The sequence below is a fragment of the Musca autumnalis genome, unplaced genomic scaffold (genome assembly GCF_047663935.1).
Source record: "Musca autumnalis isolate F117 unplaced genomic scaffold, ASM4766393v1 scaffold_2, whole genome shotgun sequence".
Classification (NCBI taxonomy): Eukaryota; Metazoa; Arthropoda; class Insecta; order Diptera; family Muscidae; genus Musca; species Musca autumnalis.
The window spans coordinates 146,411,884-146,434,076 of record NW_027411755.1 but is presented as its reverse complement, the minus strand read 5'-3'; the positions used below and the strand labels follow the sequence as shown (position 1 = coordinate 146,434,076).

The window sequence follows — 22,193 nt, the reverse complement described above, 5'->3', positions numbered from 1 at the left end:
ACAAACAAATACACAAATAAATTTATATTTATTTTCAATTTAAAAAATAATATATATTTCATTTTTATGTGAATTATAGTTTATATTTTTATTATTATTTTAGGTAACCTGAATACTCTACACCTCTACTTGGGGAGAAGGTATTGTTATTGGTTAGGCCATTCAACTGTGCAAATCACCAGGGCGACTATAACCACACTTTGTTTTTTTTCTTTTTAAACACAAAAACAAAATTTTTACATTATACTGCATAAATGGTCATGCACGCAACCTACTAACCTGGTCTTTTTATCTTTTAATATTTATTATTGGTATCATGTGAAAAATCTTATTTTGTATTTTCTGTTTCAACTTAAACATACTAAATAAAAAGTTTTTATGTACATATTTTGTGTCGTTTATCTGTTGATTTTTGAAGTGCAGGCGTTCCTTCAAGAAAAGAGTAGTACATTTTAAAGCGTTTGTTCCGGTTAACTTTAACAACGAGAAAAAGAGTGTATGCTTGGAAAACTGAAATCTGAACTGAAAACTACAAAATTAAGATCGAAATCCGACAATTTTTTCCAAACTGATTGTTATGGTGCAAGTATATGCTCCTGCAAAGATTATAAAGAGGATGTGGTATTGGCTGGACATATACATACAGATAGTCTGCTGAGGAACTGAAAAGAGTCTCTTGCAGAGTTTTTGTTATTAAATGTAGTAATCCTGAACCATATAAATATTCAGGTAATGCCTGTATACTAGACTAAAGGTAAGGGCACATTAGGCAAATATTTGCTCCAGCGACGAGCAGTGTGCGCTTACTGAGAGCAAGTGACCATAAATTTCAATGCATTATTAACGATCACTTGCTCTCAGTAAGCGCACACTGCCGGTCGCTGGAGCAAATATTTACCTAATGTGACCTTACCTTAACCAAACAAAATATTTTTGGAACTTCTACCGCCTAAATTTGTTCTGTTTGATCCAAAATGTATTAATATTAAATTTTATGGGCGATCTGTGTTTCCATAGTAAATTGTTTGGGGCCAAAGGTACATTTTCACGAAAATTCTCTAAACCCCGCATTTACCGGTTCATTGTGAAAATGCACCTTTGGCCCCATACAAATTGCAATGGTCAGTATACTTTATGCCGCCTTGACACAATGGGTTCAGCATAGAGATTAATCAGTCGAATTAAATCTGCAGACTCAGGCTGCTATGTGTCACCAATAGAGGCATAAGTTTTCTACACGCTTTAATGGGAAATTCATAACCAACAACACCTGTATATTACGTCGAATTCTGGAGAAGACTTAAGAGAAGCATCATTCATATAAGGAGGTGAAACAACAACTAAAGATCAGGATCGGAGATGGGACAAAAGTTACATTCGCCAATCTGCTTACATTCCCCAAGCATGCATCAGTCCTGACGTCTAAAGTTCAGAATAGGAACAAGGTGCTCAAAGCCATCTGGGGCACTACGTGGGGTAAATATATAAGAAATATTTCAGGCTATCTACGAAACAGTCAGCAGATCAGTGCTTAACAACGCTGCGTCATTAGCGACACCCAATGGAGATGATTGCAGACAATGCGAAACAATGCCCTGCGAACCGCAACCGAAAGTATCCAGATGACGAGTGTGGATCATCTGCATCAGTTACGACGAAAACAAGTCCTTAAGAGAGTTTACCAATCACCGCTTCAATGGACTGCCCAAACTTTATGATGTGAGTGTAAGAGAAAGGCTGTTTCGAGGCATCTTCAAAGATGCAACCGCTCGCTATATACCTACTGGTCGTATATCCGAAGTGAGACCAAATTTCCTAGCAGAGACAGGGGACTAGCAAATGAGAGTGATAAGCTTCGTGGCCCAGAGTTAGAGAGCTGAGATTGGATGTTAATAGGTTGGTCGGTGAGTTCAAGCGGAGCATGTGGCTAGATCATCTGAAGAGTTGCAACATTGAATTGTGGACAATGGCTAAGTTACTCTTGAACCCTGGAAGGAAGATAGGAAAACAGTCACGGTTGGCGACGCTTTGCTGTCTGATCCGGAGAGGTGTGCAAGTTATATAAAATGTCAATGTTCGTTTAGCAGAAAGGATGTGCCGGCTATATACCTGCTGATCGAATACCCGAAGTGAGACTAGCAAATTAACGTGATGAGCTTTGTCGAGCCTATCCTAGTGACCTAAGTTATGGAGCTGACACGGAAAGTTAATAGGTTGGTCGGCGAGCAAAAGCTAGCCATTTGCTATATCATTTGAAAAGTTGCAAAATTGGAGCCCGAATAATAGAATTGTGGGCAACGGTAAAGACACTTTTGAACCCTGGAAAAAGAAATATAGAACCTCAGTCACGTTTGGCGACTTTGTGCTGACTGATCCGAAGAAGTGCGCAAGTTATTTTAATCGAAAGTTTGCCGAGCACATCGCAATAGATCGTACTTTAAATCTTTCTGCGAGGAGAAAACAAATTATGCTAAATCACCCAAAGCGTTGGCCCTGGCTGTGTCTCCACGATAATGCCGAAACAGCTGGATGAGCCGGGAGTTGAGTATATTACGAAAGTTCTCAACCTGTCGCCCTAAAAACACCCTGCCTAAGTCCCTGGCATAGACCGAATTTGCATTTTTGTCCTGTAGCAAAGACTCCTGCGGCTTTACTCTTTTCCAGCATCAGAAATAGCTATCTTTTTCCAGATCATTAGCATGGGTTCCGTAAACAGCACAACACTACAATGGCGCTGCCATCTCCACACATGTTAGTCGAGGACTCAACCAGAAAAAGTCGTGCGATATAATAATTTTGGTGGCGCTCGACTTATCAAAAGCCTTTGATACTGTCAAGCATTCCACGCTTTTTAAGGACATTGAGGAGACTATGTATGAAACGATGGATAATTATTTATATATGTGGATTTCAGGAACAGGAAGTCCAAGCCCCATAAAGTGCCTGTATTCCACCCCCTCCAGACGGTATTGAGATCGTTACGTTTGCGGATGATTGTACGATCTTGGCGTCGTGTACCTTCCCTGATGTTATTTGTGAAAGGCTTAACTCCTATCTGTTCGCCACTTAATTTACGGTCACTCTGTTAGCCACATGGACTGCAGAGATGAGCCCAGACCTGAATTCCGACACCAAATACCCCAAGATTTTGGGGTAATATTCGACAGTATGTTCACGTCTTCTATGCATAGCTGCTGTTGGCTACAATCTGAGATGTAGGAACAAGGCAGTACTTGGGGTGCAGATAATGAAACCTTGCTGACCACATATAAGGCGAATGCTCGGTCTCTGGTTAGCTATGCGGCGCCTTGTATATGACATTTTATGTCGATCGGTTAACATTAACCCGTGCCACCAGGGCGATCTTTGTTTCCATAGTAATTCGTATGGGGACAAAAGTGAATTTTCACGAAAAATTTCTAAAAATGTTTCTAATGGCCCAATCGATGAAGAAACTTTACCAGTTCATTGTTGTGGCAAAAAACGAATCCTAAAAAATTGGTGCAAATCGGATCGGATTATATCAAGGGTCCAAATCGACAAAATATGCATATTGGAGCTATATCAAAATTCGATCACATTTCACAAATTTAGTCGCAACAACCCGGGTGGCACAGGTCAACGTTAACCGATCGTCATAAAAAATTAGAGGTTGGAAATCCATCAAAAAAATCGTTTTTTTTTTTTTTGCCAGTCTAGTATACATACCCTACCCTTTACAGGGTATACGGATAACCGTTCAAAATATGAATAGGGCCCAAAGATTGTCACAACACAATCAGAAAAAAACAGCACAACCTAATCTCAGTTTCTACGCTACCTAACCGCACTTTAACTTCAAACATATCCCCTAAAAATGTATCCTAATGTGGTTTTGTGTCTTCTCCCCAGTTGCATTATGCTAATACATATTCATGTCAAGTAATTTGTATCTCATTGTAGAATATAATAAGTTATTTATTGTTTATTATTGTTGTTGTTGATTTATATTTAAAAAATTAACCATTATTTTTTCTTAAATTGTTGTTTGTTTATATATATGTACAAAGAGTTATATTAATTATAATAATTATCATATTATTTTTATCATTATTATTAATTGAATATTGTTACCAAAGACATACAATAAGGTTAGGTTTATAAGGACCACAAGAAAGGGGACTGAAGATATTAATATTTCGTCGTTATGTCCATGCGCTGGGTTTTTTTTAACAGCATATGTCCTTTTGAACAAATTCCTCGTGTGTTTGATTGATTTTCCGTTGCTTAACATTTTGTTTCCTTAACTTGTTTGTGTTTTTCTTAAAGAATGCAATTTTTGTTTTTTGAGCGAAAAATATAAAATATCAAAATTGTTTTATGCTGTGGCAATTTTTGCTCATTTAAATTTCATAATATTATTTAGATTTTGTTTTTTTTTTTCTTCTTTAGAAAATGACTTGACCTTTAATATTTGTTTTTTAGTTATTTTTTGTGTTTCATTTTAATATATGTTCTATATAAAGAGCGGGGTATGATGTTGATTATAGGAAGGAATAGAGAAGAGAGTGTGTGTCTATGTAGTGCACTGACTGAAATCGTTTGCGTTTTGTATTGTTTTCTTTCTACTTTATAAAGCCCATCATTATAACATCAAAACTATTTTTTCGTAATTATTTCGTTTACTTTTTCTTTTTGATTTTTTCAGGTATTAAAGAAGACATAAGGGATCAAGCAGAAGTCTCATTTGGTTCCATCCAACCTTCACTGTCATCATCCGATTCAGATTCTTCTGATTCGGATAATTCAATTGCAACACGTCTGGCCAATATGGAAGCGACATCATGTAGACCGGTGCTACGTTCAATTTCCTTTTGTTCAGATTTCTCCACCTTGCGCAGTGTAATGCCTACAGAATTGGAAGAGAAATATATTCTGTATTAAAATGTATGTTTTTTATGCGTGTGTGAGATCTTACCATCACGTATAGATTTCATTAGATCCGATCGCGTATCATGGAATGGTGGCAATATTTTCTTGGGCAAATGCTTAAGACCATTCGTTTGTATATCACCATTGGGCAAAGGTTTTGGCATAATTTGATGTGGTGGTTGCGTTTGGATTGGTGATGTGCCATTTTCGTCTAGTGGAGGTGGTGGAGGCGGCGGTGGTGGCGCAGAATTAGGTGGTGATAACTTTGGTTCATGCTAAATTGAAAATAAAAAAATAATTGTTAATATTATTCAATATTTTAAAATATATGGGAATTAGAGGAAGGAAATAAATCGAAATAATCAGTAAAATTAAATAAACCAAATCAAATTAATAATCAGTAAATTTTAACAAAAAGCCAATGAAAACTTAAAAACTTCGTTCATCTACCACAAGAAAATCAACAAGAAATCTATTTAAAATTAAACACAATTATCCTTGCATAAAAGTTATAGTGCAATATGATAAAATATAAGAGCCGATCATTTTTGGCATCTGTGACTGCATCTGTGTAAACGCTATCCAAACCTACTTGATAGGTTTGATGATCTAGGGATAACTCTCCTATATCGGTGGACCTTTCTCTCTCCCTAGCTCATGGAGATACCTCCTCACATGCTTGATTCGGACGGTCCTAACACCAAATGGTGATTAGGATGGCAATCACGGTAACAACTGAGCAAATACTGCAACAAGAACATGCCATTGAATTGCCAAACTGGAAGAATATTCGACTCCTCATGCAGATGGTCAACGAATGACAGGAGGTGGCACTCTGTTTTGAATATTGTTCTATATTTGAATATTGTACCATCGCGTTGCACTTATGTTAGCGAACTGGCTGGCTCGCATAGCATGCAGGACGATAGCCTGCTCGATGTCCTAAAAACAGCCACCCTTTCCGTTTTCCAGACTCCGGACACCAGATTGAGAACTTTTGTAAGATCCGCAACTCCTGGCTGATACAGCTTTTTCAGTATTACCATGCTGATTCCATCAAGGCCCAATGCTTTGGACTGATGGCATTCGCAACATCATCCACTGTAAATTGTGGTGTAAACTGGCGATTAAAATAACTTGCACACCTCGTCGTATCAGTATCAGTGTAACGTCGCCAAACGTGACTGAGGTCCTATCTTAATTCTTTCCAAGGTTGGTGAGTGACTTAACCTAACCGTTGCCCACAATTCACTTATTCCGGCTTCAATGTTTCAACACTTCACATGATTTAGCCACTTGTTCCGCTTGTACTCAACCGACCAACATATTACCATCCAGTGTCAGCTCATTAACTCTGGGGTGACTAGGGTTGGCTAGACAAAGCTCATCACGCTCATATGCAAGTCCCGCTTCTGCTGAGAAAATTGGTCTCACTTCGGATATTGGATCTGCAGGTATATGGCTAGCTGCAGCAGTGATGATGTCCGCTGCTATCAGAAGGTGAAGCGGTGATTAGTGAACTGCCTGAAACTAGGCTTTCCCATGATTGAGAAAAATGCGGCGTTCAGAGGCGACGAAATCGGGTGTTCTGCTGATAGAGACAATTATGGGGTGATTGTTTAACCTAACAGAAACGACGGGTTGCCAGGTGACGTAATTTGTCAGACCAGGTGACACGATGGTTATATATGGCGAACTGCGACACTCTCCGCTAATTTTGATAGGAACTTACTCATTGATTACTTAGGACCAAATGCACAATTCATGATGAACACTAAAGTCGCCCAAGAGCAGTCGGTTATGACCATCCAAAAGCGGGCTAATGTTGGGCCTAGAACCTAGAGTACAACTACTTGTCGGCTAGATGTATACGTTCAGCAACTCTACCTCGGCACTTCCACACCTGTCTCCTAAACAACGGCTGGTGTTAAGTGCACTGGGCAAATTCTAATTTGCGACTTTAAGATCACAAGTCTCACATTTTCTCACTTAACTGGATGCAGTGTTATTGTAATTATTGCATTATATACTTTCAGGATGAACACAATGGACCTTGATTTACGAGTGAAGCAGTTGTTATAAAGTATCGCATTGACCCAAAAGCGAGGCCAAAAGTTACCAACTCAGCTTATATATAAATTTAACCTAAACTACTTCAGTATGCATCGGGTGTTAAAGGTCTTTGTCAGTGAAAGTGTAACCAAGATAAATCCTTTAGCACGTTAACGATTGAGCACATGTAATGGCGGATTCCTATACTTAGAAGCACTGGACTAAGACAATTGTGTGCCGTTGAGATCACAAACCTCATCTTTTCGACTTGTTTGCATCATATCCGTTTCTCCAGATCGTACCCATAGCTCTTGGGAAATCGGTAAGGCTACTCTCAAGATTGATTCCGTCACTCCAAAGGGAAATATAAGTTTTAAAATCTTGATAACTCCTTCCTCTCAAACATATACTCCAAGATAAATCCTAGTACAAGTTTGGGACAATTTCTTGGAATCTATATTCCCCATTATCGCACATGGTGATGAATATGAACTTGCTGGTGTCCCAATTTAAAGACCGGCGCAATTGGCAATCTATTCCAGTTTATAGAACAAATTTTCAGTTAGTGAGTCACGTTTTAGGATACCATCTATACTCCAATTCTTATTGTGTCAAACTGACTCCACGATACCCAAACATGTCCGTCCTAATATGTCGATTGATTGGAACAACAAGATACACAATATTTGTTAAGTTCTCAGCTATACTCAACTGTATCCAGATACAATAGACTGTAGGTTAAGCATTTCCTGACTTTTCACAATCATAATCAAGTTGGAAAACGAACTCAAAACATGTTTGCTTCAACAAAACTGAATAACAAAACTATAGAACAAACAAGCAATAATAAAAATAATGATTTGTAAAAACTGTAGATCAAGAAAAGTACCTTTGATACACCGTAGTAGCCCTTCGGGAAGGATAAAGAGTAAATGGAAAAAAGAATTTAAATTTTAATAAAAATAAAAATAGTAGCACTAATTTGGACGTTGTACAGTTCATCTCAAAAAACCTCTTGTAAAATCGATTTCATGTTTCAAATTATGAAGTGTACCCAGAGGCTTTAGGAGTGTATACAGTCGAATTTCTATATAACAAACTTTCCTGTAACGAATACTTCTCTATAATAATGTTGTTCTTAAGGCACAAATGGAAATTCTCATACAAAATAATCCTAGCCTATAAGTGCTCCGTTATAGAGAATTTCGACTGTATTTTAAAGTTAAGTTAAATGGTTCAGCTGTTTATTTCGAAACCTAACCACCTTAGTTAGTGTTTTTTTAGAGATTTCAGCAAATTAAGAATAGTTTGCAAAATTGTCATTGTTTCTCAAGCTACTTCTTTTCGTTAAAAAAAAAACTAAATCTTTAATATCAATGGCAACCTATCCAATTAAATTCCCCTACCCTTAACAAGAATAAAATACGCTAAACTTACCTGATCTGGCACCGGCGGTGGTGGAGGTAAATCATTCAATGAATTCATTTGACCACCACCACCCAAACTCATGGTATTGAAACTGTTTATTGTGTTATTTAATTGAGCCATAACCATGGCATTAGCATCTTGCACACTATTGCTTGGTGCCAATTGAGGAGAGCCAGCTCTCGATGTACTATTGGTACGTGCCAATAATTTCGCTGCAATATGACCGCTGCCACCGGGCACACCACCATTCATGGCCGCTAACATTTGTGATGGTGAATTTGTATTGACCATACCATCGGGTATGGGTGGTGGTGGCGGTAAAGCATCACGACTGGTCGACATACTGCGACCCCTTGTTGGTGTATTAGCATTTGATGCGGTTGGTGTACCACCATTACTGCCAGGTGGAGCTGGTGGTGGTACCGAGGGTCGTGGTTTGGTGCGTGATGGTGTACCTGGTGCATATATGGGTTCTGGTGACATTGGACCACCCTGTCCTCCTGTTTGACCATATAAACCTTGTGACTGATGGTATAAGGCATCTTCATACATTTGCTGAGCATGATGTTGTTGTTGCATACCACTACCACCCTGCTGCTGATGGAGCATTTGTTGTGACGGATGCATACCATTGGCTGCATATGCTGTGGTGGCATACTGGCTACCACCTCCTTGGGCATTTGCCATCATTTGGCCAGCCGTCTGTGGTGACAGGGGACCATAGACACCATCAATTTGCTCTGATTGATAACTGCGTCGTAATTCGATAGAGTTTGGCCTTGGAGGTCGTGTATCGTAAATGCCCATACCTGTAGGAAAATAACAAAAAAAGTGGGAATAGAAAGAAAATGCAATACAATTAGTAATTGAAAATAAAACTTATTTGAAAAAAGAATCTACAACATTAAACATGATGAAACACACATACAGAATAGTAAGTTGGAACTATTTCAATCGAATATGGTTATGATCAAAGGATGTAAAGGGCTCGTTAGACATATGTTACTTCGATTTTCGTACTGAAAATACTTGCAAGAATCTACAAATTTTTACTACGATAAAAATTTTTCCTTTATGATATCGAAAAAATAGTAAAAATTAGTAGATTCTTGTAGTACTGGAACAGATATTATATGATATCAAAAAATAGTAAAAATTAGTAGATTCTTGCAGTTCTGGAACATACACTGTTCCTTTATATTTATTCCAATACCATGGTGCTTTATTCCAGTTTAGACTTGAGCTAAATTGTCATACACCAAGTCCACCACCCTGTTTTCCAATATATTTAACCATGTTCGACTGAAATAGCTTACCTTTTTAGAAGGCATCAAGTAAATTTCAATAAACAATAAAAAAACGAACATGAACAAAGGTAGAGAAAATAATGAACAGAATAAACAATAAAACAACAAACAAGAGACGACGACTCTGACTATTCACAAGAAATATGAAAGAGCTTTAAGGACAACAAACAAGTTAAAATGTCAGTAGAAAAAATCAAAACAAACAAAAGAACAAAATGGAAAAACATTAAAAAGGACGACAATATGAGAAGGGAACTGCACTAAGGGCCTCTATGAACAGGGTACTCTCTTTAAAACGAATGAAATGTTATTGCATTAAGATGGATGATTTAAACTTATATTCACAATTTTATGTTAGGCAAGGGAATAAGTGAGATTTACGGAGTCCTTCCTCTAAGGAAGCAATTTATGTAACAATGGAATAAAGTGTATGAATTTTATCTAAAATTTGGTCGCTCATGATTCGTGAGGTGGGTGAATTTTCAAAATTCCATCTTATTAATAAATGTGCAGTTCCTTTCCCTCTATCGACCTTTAAACATCGAAATATGTTGTTGTTTTTTTTTTTTTTTTTTTTTTTTTTTTTTTGGTTTCCAGTATTGCGTATTTGAGTAGAAGTTTTGCAAAAGTTTTTTTTATTTAGCATGAACTGTACGACAGTTTGTTGAATGTATGACGATCGATTAAGCCAATATTAGTAAAAGTGTTTTTTTTTTTTCTTAGATGCCAATTGATAGTTTTGGAAAACTAAAAAAGCCAGCACAATAGCAACAACGCACACACAATAGTTAATTTTGAGAATAGATTAGGCTGCACTTTTTGCGATTTATTTTAACGACGTACAGAACATTGAGTTTTTATTATTTTAAATAGAGAGAAGAGAGAAAAATGCGTTTAAATGGTATTGTTTAAGTTCAAGATTTCAAGTAAGGAGATTTGAAAATGCTATTAATGTATATTTAGTGGGGTTCAAGAGATAGAAAGATAGTTGGAAAGAAATTTGGGGTGGTTTCACATGTCTAGAGAAGTTAAATACAAAAAAATTTTGTACACTAAAATTAAGGAATTTGCTATAGAATAAAAACACAAAATTAAAAAAGAAAACACACAAATAAAACACATGAAAAAACTAAAAAAAATTGTACATATTTCAAAATCAATGTGAGCATATGAGATGGTAGATAACAAAAATAGCTCCTGGTTAGGTAAACATGACAATGTCTAGACTTATGTGGGTCTCATTTGCCATAATTTGACCCTTTCCCTACCTATCCACCTCTAAAACCTGTCCTTATGTAATAAGTGGTCACAGGTTGACTTCCGCCGAAACGTCAGTTGCCTTGTAAATATCTTAAGCATCCAATTAGTCCAGTCAAAATAGGCATTGAAATAGCAAAAATTCCCACATAGCTGAATTTTGGTGGAGAGCTAGTGTCTGCCATTGAAAGCAATGTCCTAAAAGTCCCCATTAACCCCATGTGTACAGAAACAATTATTTGGGGTCAAAGGTAAAATTTGTATGATTTTTTTAGGTTTTCGGATTTTTTCTTGAAGGCGGTGGGTCTAATCAAAAAGTGACTAGAGCAAATATTGTAGACAGACAAATTCTCTGGAGATTGGTCTTTACTTTTTTCCTAGAAGGGACCATTCATGAGATATAGCGGTTCTAAAAATCACATCATTTATATGCACTTATAAGGGAAATATGCACATACTTAGACGAACCGGCTAAAATAACCGAAGTAACCGGGTCCGTCCCCCCAAAAATATATGTTTCCTATCTTTACAAAAAGAATCCAACAAAATCGGAGCGTGTTTAGTAGTTATTCCATGTTAGAGGCATTTTATGCAAAAATAGCCCATTACCCCACATGTGTAATCGAGAGCCCAACGGGAACGATCCTAACGAAAACTCCCCGATTTTTTTTTTTTTTTTTTGAGTTTTTGTCAAAATGTATTCATGAGCGGGTGGGGGCACCGTGGTGCAATGGTTAGCACGTCCGCCTTGCACTCAGAAGGTATGCGGTTCGAATCCCAGGCCACGCAACATCAATAAATTTTCAACGGTGGCAAAATTCCCCCTCAGTAATGTTGGCGACATTTCCTGAGTATTTCAGCCATGAATAACTTCTCTACAAGTGGTGTCGTATGACACGCCGTTCGGACTCGGCGATAAAAAGTAGGTCCCATATCATTGAGCCAATATGAATCGGCGTGCACTCATTGATATGAGAGAAGTCTCCCTTGTACCTTCCGGGATGTTATGGGTACATATGTATGTATGTATTCATGAGCGGGTTAGACCCAGTTGTGTAGGACTGGGTCCAGCCACAGCTTTGTTCCTTCAAACTCAATACGCTCTACTCAGAGAAAGATCTGGCAGGATGGATGCAAGCTATCGAAGTCATTCTCAGGGCGTAGAACTGAGTCCCTTCTCTCATTTCGCAAATCACATACCAGAACTGTTGTAGGGGTCATTACTGCCCATTGAAGCAGTAGGGAGGACAATCACTTTGAGAAATTCAGCCTATGTGGAGATGTGGTGGATACTGAAAAAATTGAGCTCCTTCTCTGGCGTTGTCTCTCTTACTTCTCTTTCATAGATCCTGCCGTCCTGATAAGGTATTGCAGGAGAACAAGTGTTAAAGGGCGGGTCTTTCAATATTTAAAAATTTTAGTTAACCCGTTTGTTATTTTACCTCTCGTTTTTATCCATTCTTCATGACCAGCTTTAAGCACCTTTACCCTTCCTACCCTTTTGTACTTTTCAGGATGGCACAATGGAGCGCTGGTCTCCGATTGAAGTGGTTGCCAACAAGCAATGCCAGCTGCGCATTCTATAACATAACCTAACCTGTTATTTCTCACCAATACTAAACTTCAAAGAGGCTAAGTTATTGATTTTAACTAGGAGTGGCTAGGATCCAACTGGAAGAAGGCACTGGACTCTGGCTCTTTTGTGAAGAGCTCAATGTCGGATGATCATAAAAGTTTAATTATATTTTATCGTTAATTACCGTCTTCCAAGCGCAAATGCAAGCTATTTTAAAGGCCCTGGAACTGATACAAGGCAATTTAGGTGGTTCTGGTTCTGATTCCTGCTTATCCAGACTCAAAAATTCTTCCACATGGACTGATTGTGTCCATAAAAAATCAGGAGACAGGTGAGTGGGTTTAGCTGGGCAGCGAAACAAATGTAGCGTGTGTTGGGTATCGTGGCATCAATTCGGGTCCAATACGAATTAAGACGGCTGCATCGTCCGAATTTTAACTGCCTGCACTACTCCGGGCCACCAGTCCCGGCTCCGTTGGTTACTGGTTACGAGGTCGTACCAGAGACTTAATTCTGGGACCACGGGAACCAGTTGCCCCTAGATATTTTAATCTAGACTGGTAATTGGTGTCGGCCCCCCTTGTGGGAGTTGTGGTTGTACCCAAATCGCGGGTAGAGTGTTCGGCTTGAATGTGGAGTTGCATTGCAACCGGCTGTCTGAGCCATAGAAAGACAGGAATTTTGGATGGGTTCCGCACCAAACCAAGGTGGTGAACAGGGCCAAACACTTGAACACAATTGGTACCTCACTACGGTGCAAAGGGCGCTGATTGGTCGCTTTGTAACCAGTCCGTGTTGTGAGAACACCGTTGGGTTAGACCGGAAGGTAGGTACCCACGTTAATCATGACATTTCTGCCTGCACTATTGCATCAGTGTGAATGCTATCAAAGCCTGCCATGTTAGGTTCGTTGTTATAGAAGTTCTCGTTTGTACATTTGAACCTCTCTCTCTCTCTAGTTGTTTTGCTGATGCGCCTGTATAATCTTTGTCTCCGACTTACAGTATAAAAGTCCAAACACAGCAGTAAAGCTAACTTAATCTCATTTAAATACCGCCATAAGAAGCTTTCACCAGTTTGTAACAATGCAGCAAGCTAAATACAGTGCTAGTTTTGAATGACAGCTCAAATATCGCCTGATTGACTGTGTGACTATCCATGTCTTTCGGCCATGACTGACTAACTGACCTCTTAAAGATCGCAGAAAGCTGTACTACTACATTTTTCACAACGAGATAGACGATTTGCATCCATTACCAATCCTAAACGATATAGTTCGAATGTGAGGCAAAACAGCCCAAACTACCTGTATTCCAGACATGTAGCCAATCTGTCTGGAAATTACTAAGAACATTAAAAAAGCTCATAAAATCGAGTTTGCAACACTGTTTTATTTAAATTTCTCGTTAAATTTTGTTTAAAATATAGTTATCCTGTTTTATTTCATGCAATTTTGGCTAACGTGAAAAATCGTCATTTCAGGGCATAAAATCATCAATCGTCATTTTGCAATTTTGGGCCAAAAAATCGTCTGTGTGACCATCTATGTCTTTCGGCCATGACTGACTAACTGACCTCTTAAAGAGCGCAGAAAGCTGAACTACTACATTTTTCACAACGAGATAGACGATTTTCATCCATTAACAATCCTAAACGATATAATTCGAATGTGAGGCAAAAAATGCCCAAACTACCTGTATACCAGATATGTAGCCAATCTGTCTGGAAATTACTAAGAACATTAAAAATGCTCATATAAAATCGAGTTTTTAACATTGTTTTCATTAAATTCTTTCGTTAAATTTTGGTTAAAATATATTTATCCTGTTTTATTTCATGCAATTTTGGCTAACGTGAAAAATCGTCATTTCAGAGCATAAAATCAACAAATCGTCATTTTCCAATTTTGGGCCAACAAATCGTCAAAATTACGATAAATCGTCAAATTCGGCAACACTGTACATAAGGCATTTTTGTAGAAACAAACCGAAATAAGGATAAAGATAAACGTTTTTGGGAAACGCGAGTAGTATCATTCTCATTTAAAAGAGAATACTCGATATTTTTAAGAGTTCGCTTTTCACAAATACATATACATTATTAAAATGCTAAAGAGTCAAGAAAATGTTCACTTGGAAGATGATATTAAAATCTATAATAAGTGCGATTAATAGGACAAAAATTTAGTTAATGACCACCGGAACATGTTTTATACCTCGTCAAGACTATTTTTCGAAACTATTTTAGAGAACGGTGCAGATTTTCTTTTTTGTTTCATCTAGCGTATAGATTTTAACAATTATATTTTGAAGATATCTATAGTTTCCTCCCTTTGCCTCGTGAGATACAAAACATACATACATTTATAGTAAATGTTTATAATGTGTGTTGTGGTGTATAGACAAAGATGTTTCTTTGTTTATTTGTATATATAGTAAAACATCAAACAAAAATAATAATTAATAAATTAACACATTAAACCAATAAGGAACTGAAGTAGCAATAAATAATACATACATACGTACAAAACAAAAACAAACATTAGAAAATTTAAAATTATTTTTGAGGGGGGGTAAGTGAAAGAAGGTGTGTTAATTGAAATGTGATGAAGTGCTGTTGACTAACGCTATTCGTATAGAATAACTGATCTATATGTTTTTGATTAGAGAATAATAAATGAAATCGGAAAAGAAACTATAAAATCTATATGTATGTACAATTAACATAACTTATTTTCGTACACATTAGTGTTCAGTATTCATATTTATTTTATTAAAAGCCAATTTAAGAGATTGACACATTGAAAAGAAATTCAAAAAGATCGAACAAGTCAAAAATAACTCATGATATAATTTTTCAATAATTTTGGATGGGTGCGAGTTTCGTCATTGTATGCAATGTGAGAGCTTCGACCCGAAATGTTCCAGAGTTACACATAAATATTCCCAAATCTAATAAAGTGACAAATTGATTTAAAACCAGAAATGTTTTAATGTGCTAATAATTAGCAACGAATTAGTTACCAGGAACTGAACAACTGATTTCAGCTAATAATAATAGAGAATAAGAGGTATACACATACATCGCATGGATTATGAACATAGAACCAAAACTTATACTACACTCCCCAAAGAGGGAAAACTCCAAAAATATTGTAAAAACTATACTGTTATATAAAAATTGATGTTGAATGATCGATTTTTAGCAAGGATATTGAATTTGAGAAATTTCCTAATACAATACAATATTTATACAATTCCAATAAGAAATTATGCTATTAACAAATGTAGCTGAAAGCCGATTTAATTTTTTGCCTCGTGGACGAATAAAGTGTATTTTGTTGAATTTGAATTTTGCGTAGTGTACGAATAAAAAGTTATGTTGTTGTTGCTTGCATAAATGGAGTCATAATTTGACGGAAGTTATTTTGGTATTATGTTGGATTTAGAATAATTAGTAGTGGTACATAAAAAATATAATTTTATTAGTATTTTTAATAAACACTGATGTTCTGTTGTTGTTTTTTTTTTTTTTTTGCATTTGTTTGTTTCAAATAAATTCTAACCTGCAATGGCAACAGCAGTTTGCTTCGTTAGATTACTGTTATTTTCCAGATGTGAAAGCATATTATATGGTTTAACATTGCCTGGAAGATACATATATGGATATATACGAAATGTGATTGAATTGATTCGATTGTTGTTGAAATGTTAAGATGAATGACATTTATGAAAACAGAAATTATAAACAACTACAAATTAAATTATATAATAAATTATTATTAATAAAAAATAAATATTAACAAAATGTACAAAAGTATGAATATTTATAGATGTTTCTTTTTTACGCAGTATAAAGTAATAGCGCGCATCAAGGAATCTCATGAAATCTGGTAAAATATTGGGAAATTGTGAAGAAATTCCAATAATCTCCATAAGATGTTGACTGCCTTTTATATTCGAACCTTGTTATGGAATAAATATCCACCGCTAGACTTATCATCAACGATAAACTTGGACAATTGAGACCCGAATTTTATTTGTGAATGGCGAGGACAAAATTGCCTATAAAGGGCTCAAGTAAGGATTCACGTAAGAGATTATAAAGTTGTATGTTGTCATTTGCATAAGTATCTGTGCCTCCGCGAACTATCATATTCCATGCCACACATTTTTCTGTTAAAAAATAAACACGTTCTCTAACAAATAACATGTTATTACATAAGGTAGGTTGAAATAAATACCTTCAACGTATTTTCTTCAATTAAGTATGCACAGTTGTTAACATTTTAATGACGTAATTTTCACTTGTATTTTAATTAAAGTATTGATGTAAACTTTAAAATGGAAAATGTCACGTCCTTTAATTTTTTATTTATTTATTTACAATATATACTACAAATTAATTTATAAAATATAGATCTTTAATTTTTTTATTTTCTGTAATTCGCCCCAAAAACGCCTACATGCCGCTGGGGCAATAACATTAAAATAGAAAAATTCAGATTGCACCAAAATTTAATTGAAAACCGAGCGCATACTGGTATCAGTTGATAGGGTTACCCCTACTTTTAAAAAATCGAAAAAAAAATTATTAGCTTATTTTGAAATAGACGCAAACAATTTCAAGACGATCGGATTAAAATTAGCTGATATATGATCGTTCAATGCGAAGAACCCGTTGTGTTTTGTGTAAAACGCGTTTTTATCGAAAAGGCATTTTTGAAGTCGGTGCCAACGATAGCTTAAAGTTCATATATTTTGGGAAGCTTAATAAATACATATAAATCTTGTCTTTAAGCAAGACAGATTAAAGAAAATAGACCGATTTTTTGACAAAATAGGTCCATTTTTTGAAATTTGGACTTTGACAGTTCACTAGTTTTTTGATGTAGATATTTTATAATTCTGTTTCGCTTTAAGACAAAATTATTAGGTTCATAAAACGCCCACAGCATATATGTATAAAGATCGGACAATTCGTTTTCGAGCTATCGTTGGTACCGCAAAACGCTTTTACAAAAAGAGGGATTCGAAGGAAGGATATTATTATATTATAACAACAAAAATTCCAAAAGATGTTTAAGATGTGGTCTTTCAGATGAAAGAAAGATCTACTTAAAAATATTAGTAGTTTCCTTAAAAAATAATGAAAATTTAATTCTTTTCTCCACGGAAGCGATTGCTATTTTATTGGATTTATAAGGCTCTGGTCTGTCCCGTCATAATATGTAAATGTCTTGTAAGGTTGCATGCGCTCTGTATAATACAGGGAAGCTCTTCTTTACAAAGACAGTATATGGCGCGATCCCATTGAGTTGAATTTGCTTCCCTCCCTCATGTACAGTGTACGTGAATAAAACAAATGATAAACATCATCTGGTTGTCGTTTTTCATCAATACATTCACACATGTTTTGGTATTGATCTGGTCGCCGCTGGTATAGTATAATAAAAAATAACGATCCTCATAAAAAGCACTACGCTAAACGCAATGCTGGATATCAAACCTTTGAATATTATGGCTGAAAATATCACCACCTTTTTGGCCCAGGGGTGAGGGCGAGTGGGATTTTGAACACGCTTCTATCCTCGCTGAGGAGGCTATCTGGGACCTCTGGAGATAAGTGATTACTTCTCACCAATACTCAACATCATAGAGGCTATAATAACGATGTCAAGCGATCATATAAGTTGAATCACGTCTATACCGTTTTCTAAGTGGAAATTCCAGCTATTTTAAAGAGCCTGAAGCTGATACAAGCAAACTGAGAGGCTGGTTGTTGTTGTAGCAACGCAAATATGTCCATTCGTATATTTTATTCTGGGGGATGGTTTCCGAATACAACATTCACACTGTACCTTTGTATTGCCTGCGCAGCCGCATCAGCATGATTTCCATTCAAGCCTGCCTAATAGGCTCGTTGATCTAGAGGTTCTTGGTACATTTGGACCCCTCTCTCCAGATCATAAAGATCTCTCCTGCCGTGCCTGGGTGGGGGAAGCAGGGATGCTCACGGCGATAGTACTGCATCGACAACATATTGTTGTGCTGATGTACCGGTAAAATCTTCGTCTCCTCATGAAGATGGTACACTAGTGGCAGTAATCTGGCAGGTTTGAATATTCTTCCAGTGCATAACGCCATCATTTGCATACCACACTGGCGTCACGTAGCTTACCACAGACCGACCTATTGCTTTATAATAGGTCAAAAAGATTTCTTTGTGAGTACGTGACCGATTTTGATCCAGCTGAATCAGGTGTGAATCCCTTGGTACCTACAGCCGTACATGCTACAATTGCGTTCCACAAAATGCTAGAGCCAAGAATGATGCAAACAGTCTTTTGCCGACAGCGTCAATACTATCGGCGGGGACGATCTAAAAAAGACTCTCACAACTCTTGAAGATAGTTTACTGAAGTAGGAAACTTCTCGACCTATTGTAAGAAACTCATTGACCATGGCTGGAAACTCCTCGACCAAGGCTTGCCTCAGAAGAGCAGAACCAGACCATAATCACAGGCGACATGTTACTCAATCTGACAGTTGATGTTGAAAGGAAGATGAAGGTGTTGTGGAAGAATCACGTGCCCAACTATCGACAACAACAGTACCAGTTGGTCCATCATCGATAAAAAAAACCCTTCCGAGGCAGGATGCCACAAAGACATTGACCGATGTTGGCCCCATGATGGGGCTCATACACGTAGGATAAAATCTGTAGTGAATTCCAAGCAGGAAGGTAGCAGATTTCATAAAAATTCTGGATGCTGAGATCTTTGAACCAGTGACTGTCTTCGTGAATAGCCAAGCGACTATTAAAGCCATCAAATCCACTTGCCTCAAATCTGAAGACGTCATTGAGTGCAGAAAAGGCTTGGAAAACCTTATAAATGCTTTCCGGTAATATTGGTTATCAGGACTTTGCGACAACTTCTTATTCAAAAATGAAGCTCGTTACCTTCAATAATGACATCAAGAGTTTGAATTACTTTTTGAACAATGTGGGCATGCTAATCATTTCACCCCATTGGTACCATTCTAAAGTTTTTCTTTAAAAATTCACTTTACCCAACAAAATTCCCATAAGTGGGACCTAATATAACTTGCCTAATTATATTTCCGAAATTCCAATATTGAATCCTGCAATTTCATGAGATTCTCATTCTGATTCATTGCTTTTTTGTTTTCATTCCATTATCTTTCTTCTCGAAATTAGTGACAGCGATTTAATTGATGACAAATATCTGACTTGTTGGTGAGATGAAAGCAATTTCGACTACTGGAGATGAAGAGAAGACAGAAACCATTGAACACCAACTATATTAGAGTCAAATGTTAAAGAACACTACACACAGACTTTTCGATAATTGTGACCGATTTTGATCCAGCTGAATCAGGTGTGAATCCCTTGGTACCTACAGCCGTACATGCTACAATTGCGTTCCACAATATGCTAGATCCAAGAATGATGCAAACAGTCTTTTGCCAACAGCTTCAATACTATCGAATTGAAAGGAAGATGAAGGTGATGTGGAAGAATCACGTGCCCAACTATCGACAACACCAGTACCAGTTGGTCCATCATCGATAAAAAAACCCTTCCGAGGCAGGATGCCACAAAGACATTGACCGATGTTGGCCCCATGATGGGGCTCATACACGTAGGATAAAATCTGTAGCGATTTCCAAGCAGGAAGGTAGCAGATTTCCTAAAAATTCTGGATGTTGAGATCTTTGAACCGGTGACTGTCTTCGTGAATAGCCAAGCGACTACTAAAAGCCATCAAATCCACTTACCTCAAATCTGAAGACGTCATTGAGTGCAGAAAAGGCTTGGAAAACCTTATAAATGCTTTCCGGTAATATTGGTTATCAGGACTTTGCGACAACTTCTTATTCAAAAATGAAGCTCGTTACCTTCAATAATGCCATCAAGAGTTTGAAGTGGATGGGACGGTGTAATTTGGACTCACTAATCCTAAATTGTCCCTATCTATCTAAAATACCACTTCCTCTTCCTGCGTTCTTTCTCTTTGTTTTCTATCTTCTCTTTACAGATCTTTTGCTTGAAATGCGACTCCATTACTTTTTGTGAACAATGTGGGCATGCTAATCATTTCACCCCATTAGTACCATTCTAAAGTTTTTCCTTAAAAATTCACTTTACCCAATAAAATTCCCATAAGTGGGACCAAATATAACTTGCCTAATTATATTTCCCAAATTCCAATATTGAATCCTGCAATTTCATGAGATTCTCATTCTGATTCATTGCTTTTATGTTTTCATTCCATTATCTTTCCTCTCGAAATTAGTGACAGCGATTTAATCAATGACAAATATCTGACCAGCCTATAGGCAGGAGCAAAAAACATTCGTATGCTTATAAAAGTCGGCTATGTATGTATGTGTTTGCAGCAAACTGTTTGCTTAAGTTGTGGCTTAAAAGCTAAGGCTTTTGTCTAATGATTTGGCTATGTCATTTTGCTTAACTAATGGTTGTTGATGTTGCTGTGGTGGTGGTAATGATGACTTGAAATTTGTGCTTTGTTTTCCCTTTTTAGCGAAATATTTTTGGCCATAAATAAGCTAAATTCTTTAAAGGAACGGAACTAAAATTAGTGTTAATGGGCGAATATCTGTCATTCAGAACGATTTGGAGTAGGTATGAGAGGAATGTAGTTGTAGAACAAACAACATTTAAAATATACAATGAGAAGTTGAAAAGGGGCGGGGGTGGGATGTTAGGAAAACTAGAACTAGAACGAACAGAGGTAGTAGAAAGAAGAGAATACAGCAGGCTAGTTTCGATTTCTTTAAAATGGATTGATTTTATGGTTTGCGTAGCATTTGCTTTTAATTTTTCATTCGTTTTTCGCTTGGTTTTAAACAACTTGCAGTGACAGCATGAAATGGTTTGACTGGATGGATTTTTTGTTCAACTTGAATGGGATAGAAGAAATAATGTGGATGGATGGTTGGTTGGTTGGTGGGCTGGTTGACTGCTTGACTGGCTAGTAGCTAGCTTTTGATATGGCTTTGAGAGAAGAAGAAAAAACGCTGTCGTTGCGTTGTCGTACCTACATGTAAATTCATCAAAGTTGTTGCTGTCACTTGTCTTGTTGCTGACCACAAAATATTGTCGATTATTGTTGTTGTTGTGACGACGATGATTGCGTTTTAAGAAAAATATATCACCATCACCACCACCACCTTGTATTTGATCGTGTTCTTCTTCTTCTTGTTGCAGTAACAGTAGAAGCTGTTGTAGTTGTTTATCTTCTTGATGCTGTTGTTGGTGTTGTTGTTGTTGTAGTGTTGTACTCTCACTATCTGCTGTCACTGGGACAGTAGTTTGGATTTCAACAAGTTGTGCTAATCAAATATTGGGAGGGAAAAAATCAACAAATTTGTTGTTGTTGTCATTGTTGACGACGAAAGTGTTGTTACGTTGGGTAGTAGATAGGTGGGTTGTTTTTTAGTTAGTTGATTTGAGTTGTTTAAAAATAAACCAACAAAATATTGAATTAAAAAAATGAAACAAAAATACAAAATTGTTAGTACCTACTTTTGATCAAAAACTATAAAACAAAACAAAGAAATAAATCGCAGTTGGATATTTCCTCACTGTAGTTGGAGAAAGTTGCTCTCTGTCCA

At 36.8% G+C, this 22,193-nt stretch overlaps 1 protein-coding gene across 6 annotated transcripts in view; it reads right to left on the bottom strand.

Annotated features, from left to right (window-relative positions):
* Window positions 1-4,665: 4,665 nt before the first annotated feature.
* SCAR (wiskott-Aldrich syndrome protein family member 3 SCAR) overlaps window positions 4,666-22,193 on the bottom strand; it is a 64,082-nt gene continuing 46,554 nt past the window's right edge. For 2 of the 6 annotated variants that reach the window (XM_073969490.1, XM_073969491.1), the window contains 4 exons: window positions 21,621-21,911; window positions 8,401-9,200; window positions 4,958-5,186; window positions 4,666-4,888 (listed from right to left, as the gene is read on the bottom strand). In XM_073969490.1, coding sequence (XP_073825591.1) covers window positions 4,710-4,888; window positions 4,958-5,186; window positions 8,401-9,200; window positions 21,621-21,911 — 1,499 coding nt within the window. In that variant the 3' untranslated portion in view covers window positions 4,666-4,709. Of the gene's footprint in view, window positions 4,889-4,957; window positions 5,187-7,852; window positions 9,201-16,096; window positions 16,178-21,620; window positions 21,912-22,193 lie in introns of all 6 variants that reach the window. The other 4 variants (XM_073969493.1, XM_073969495.1, XR_012410476.1 and 1 more) reach the window with 3 other exon arrangements.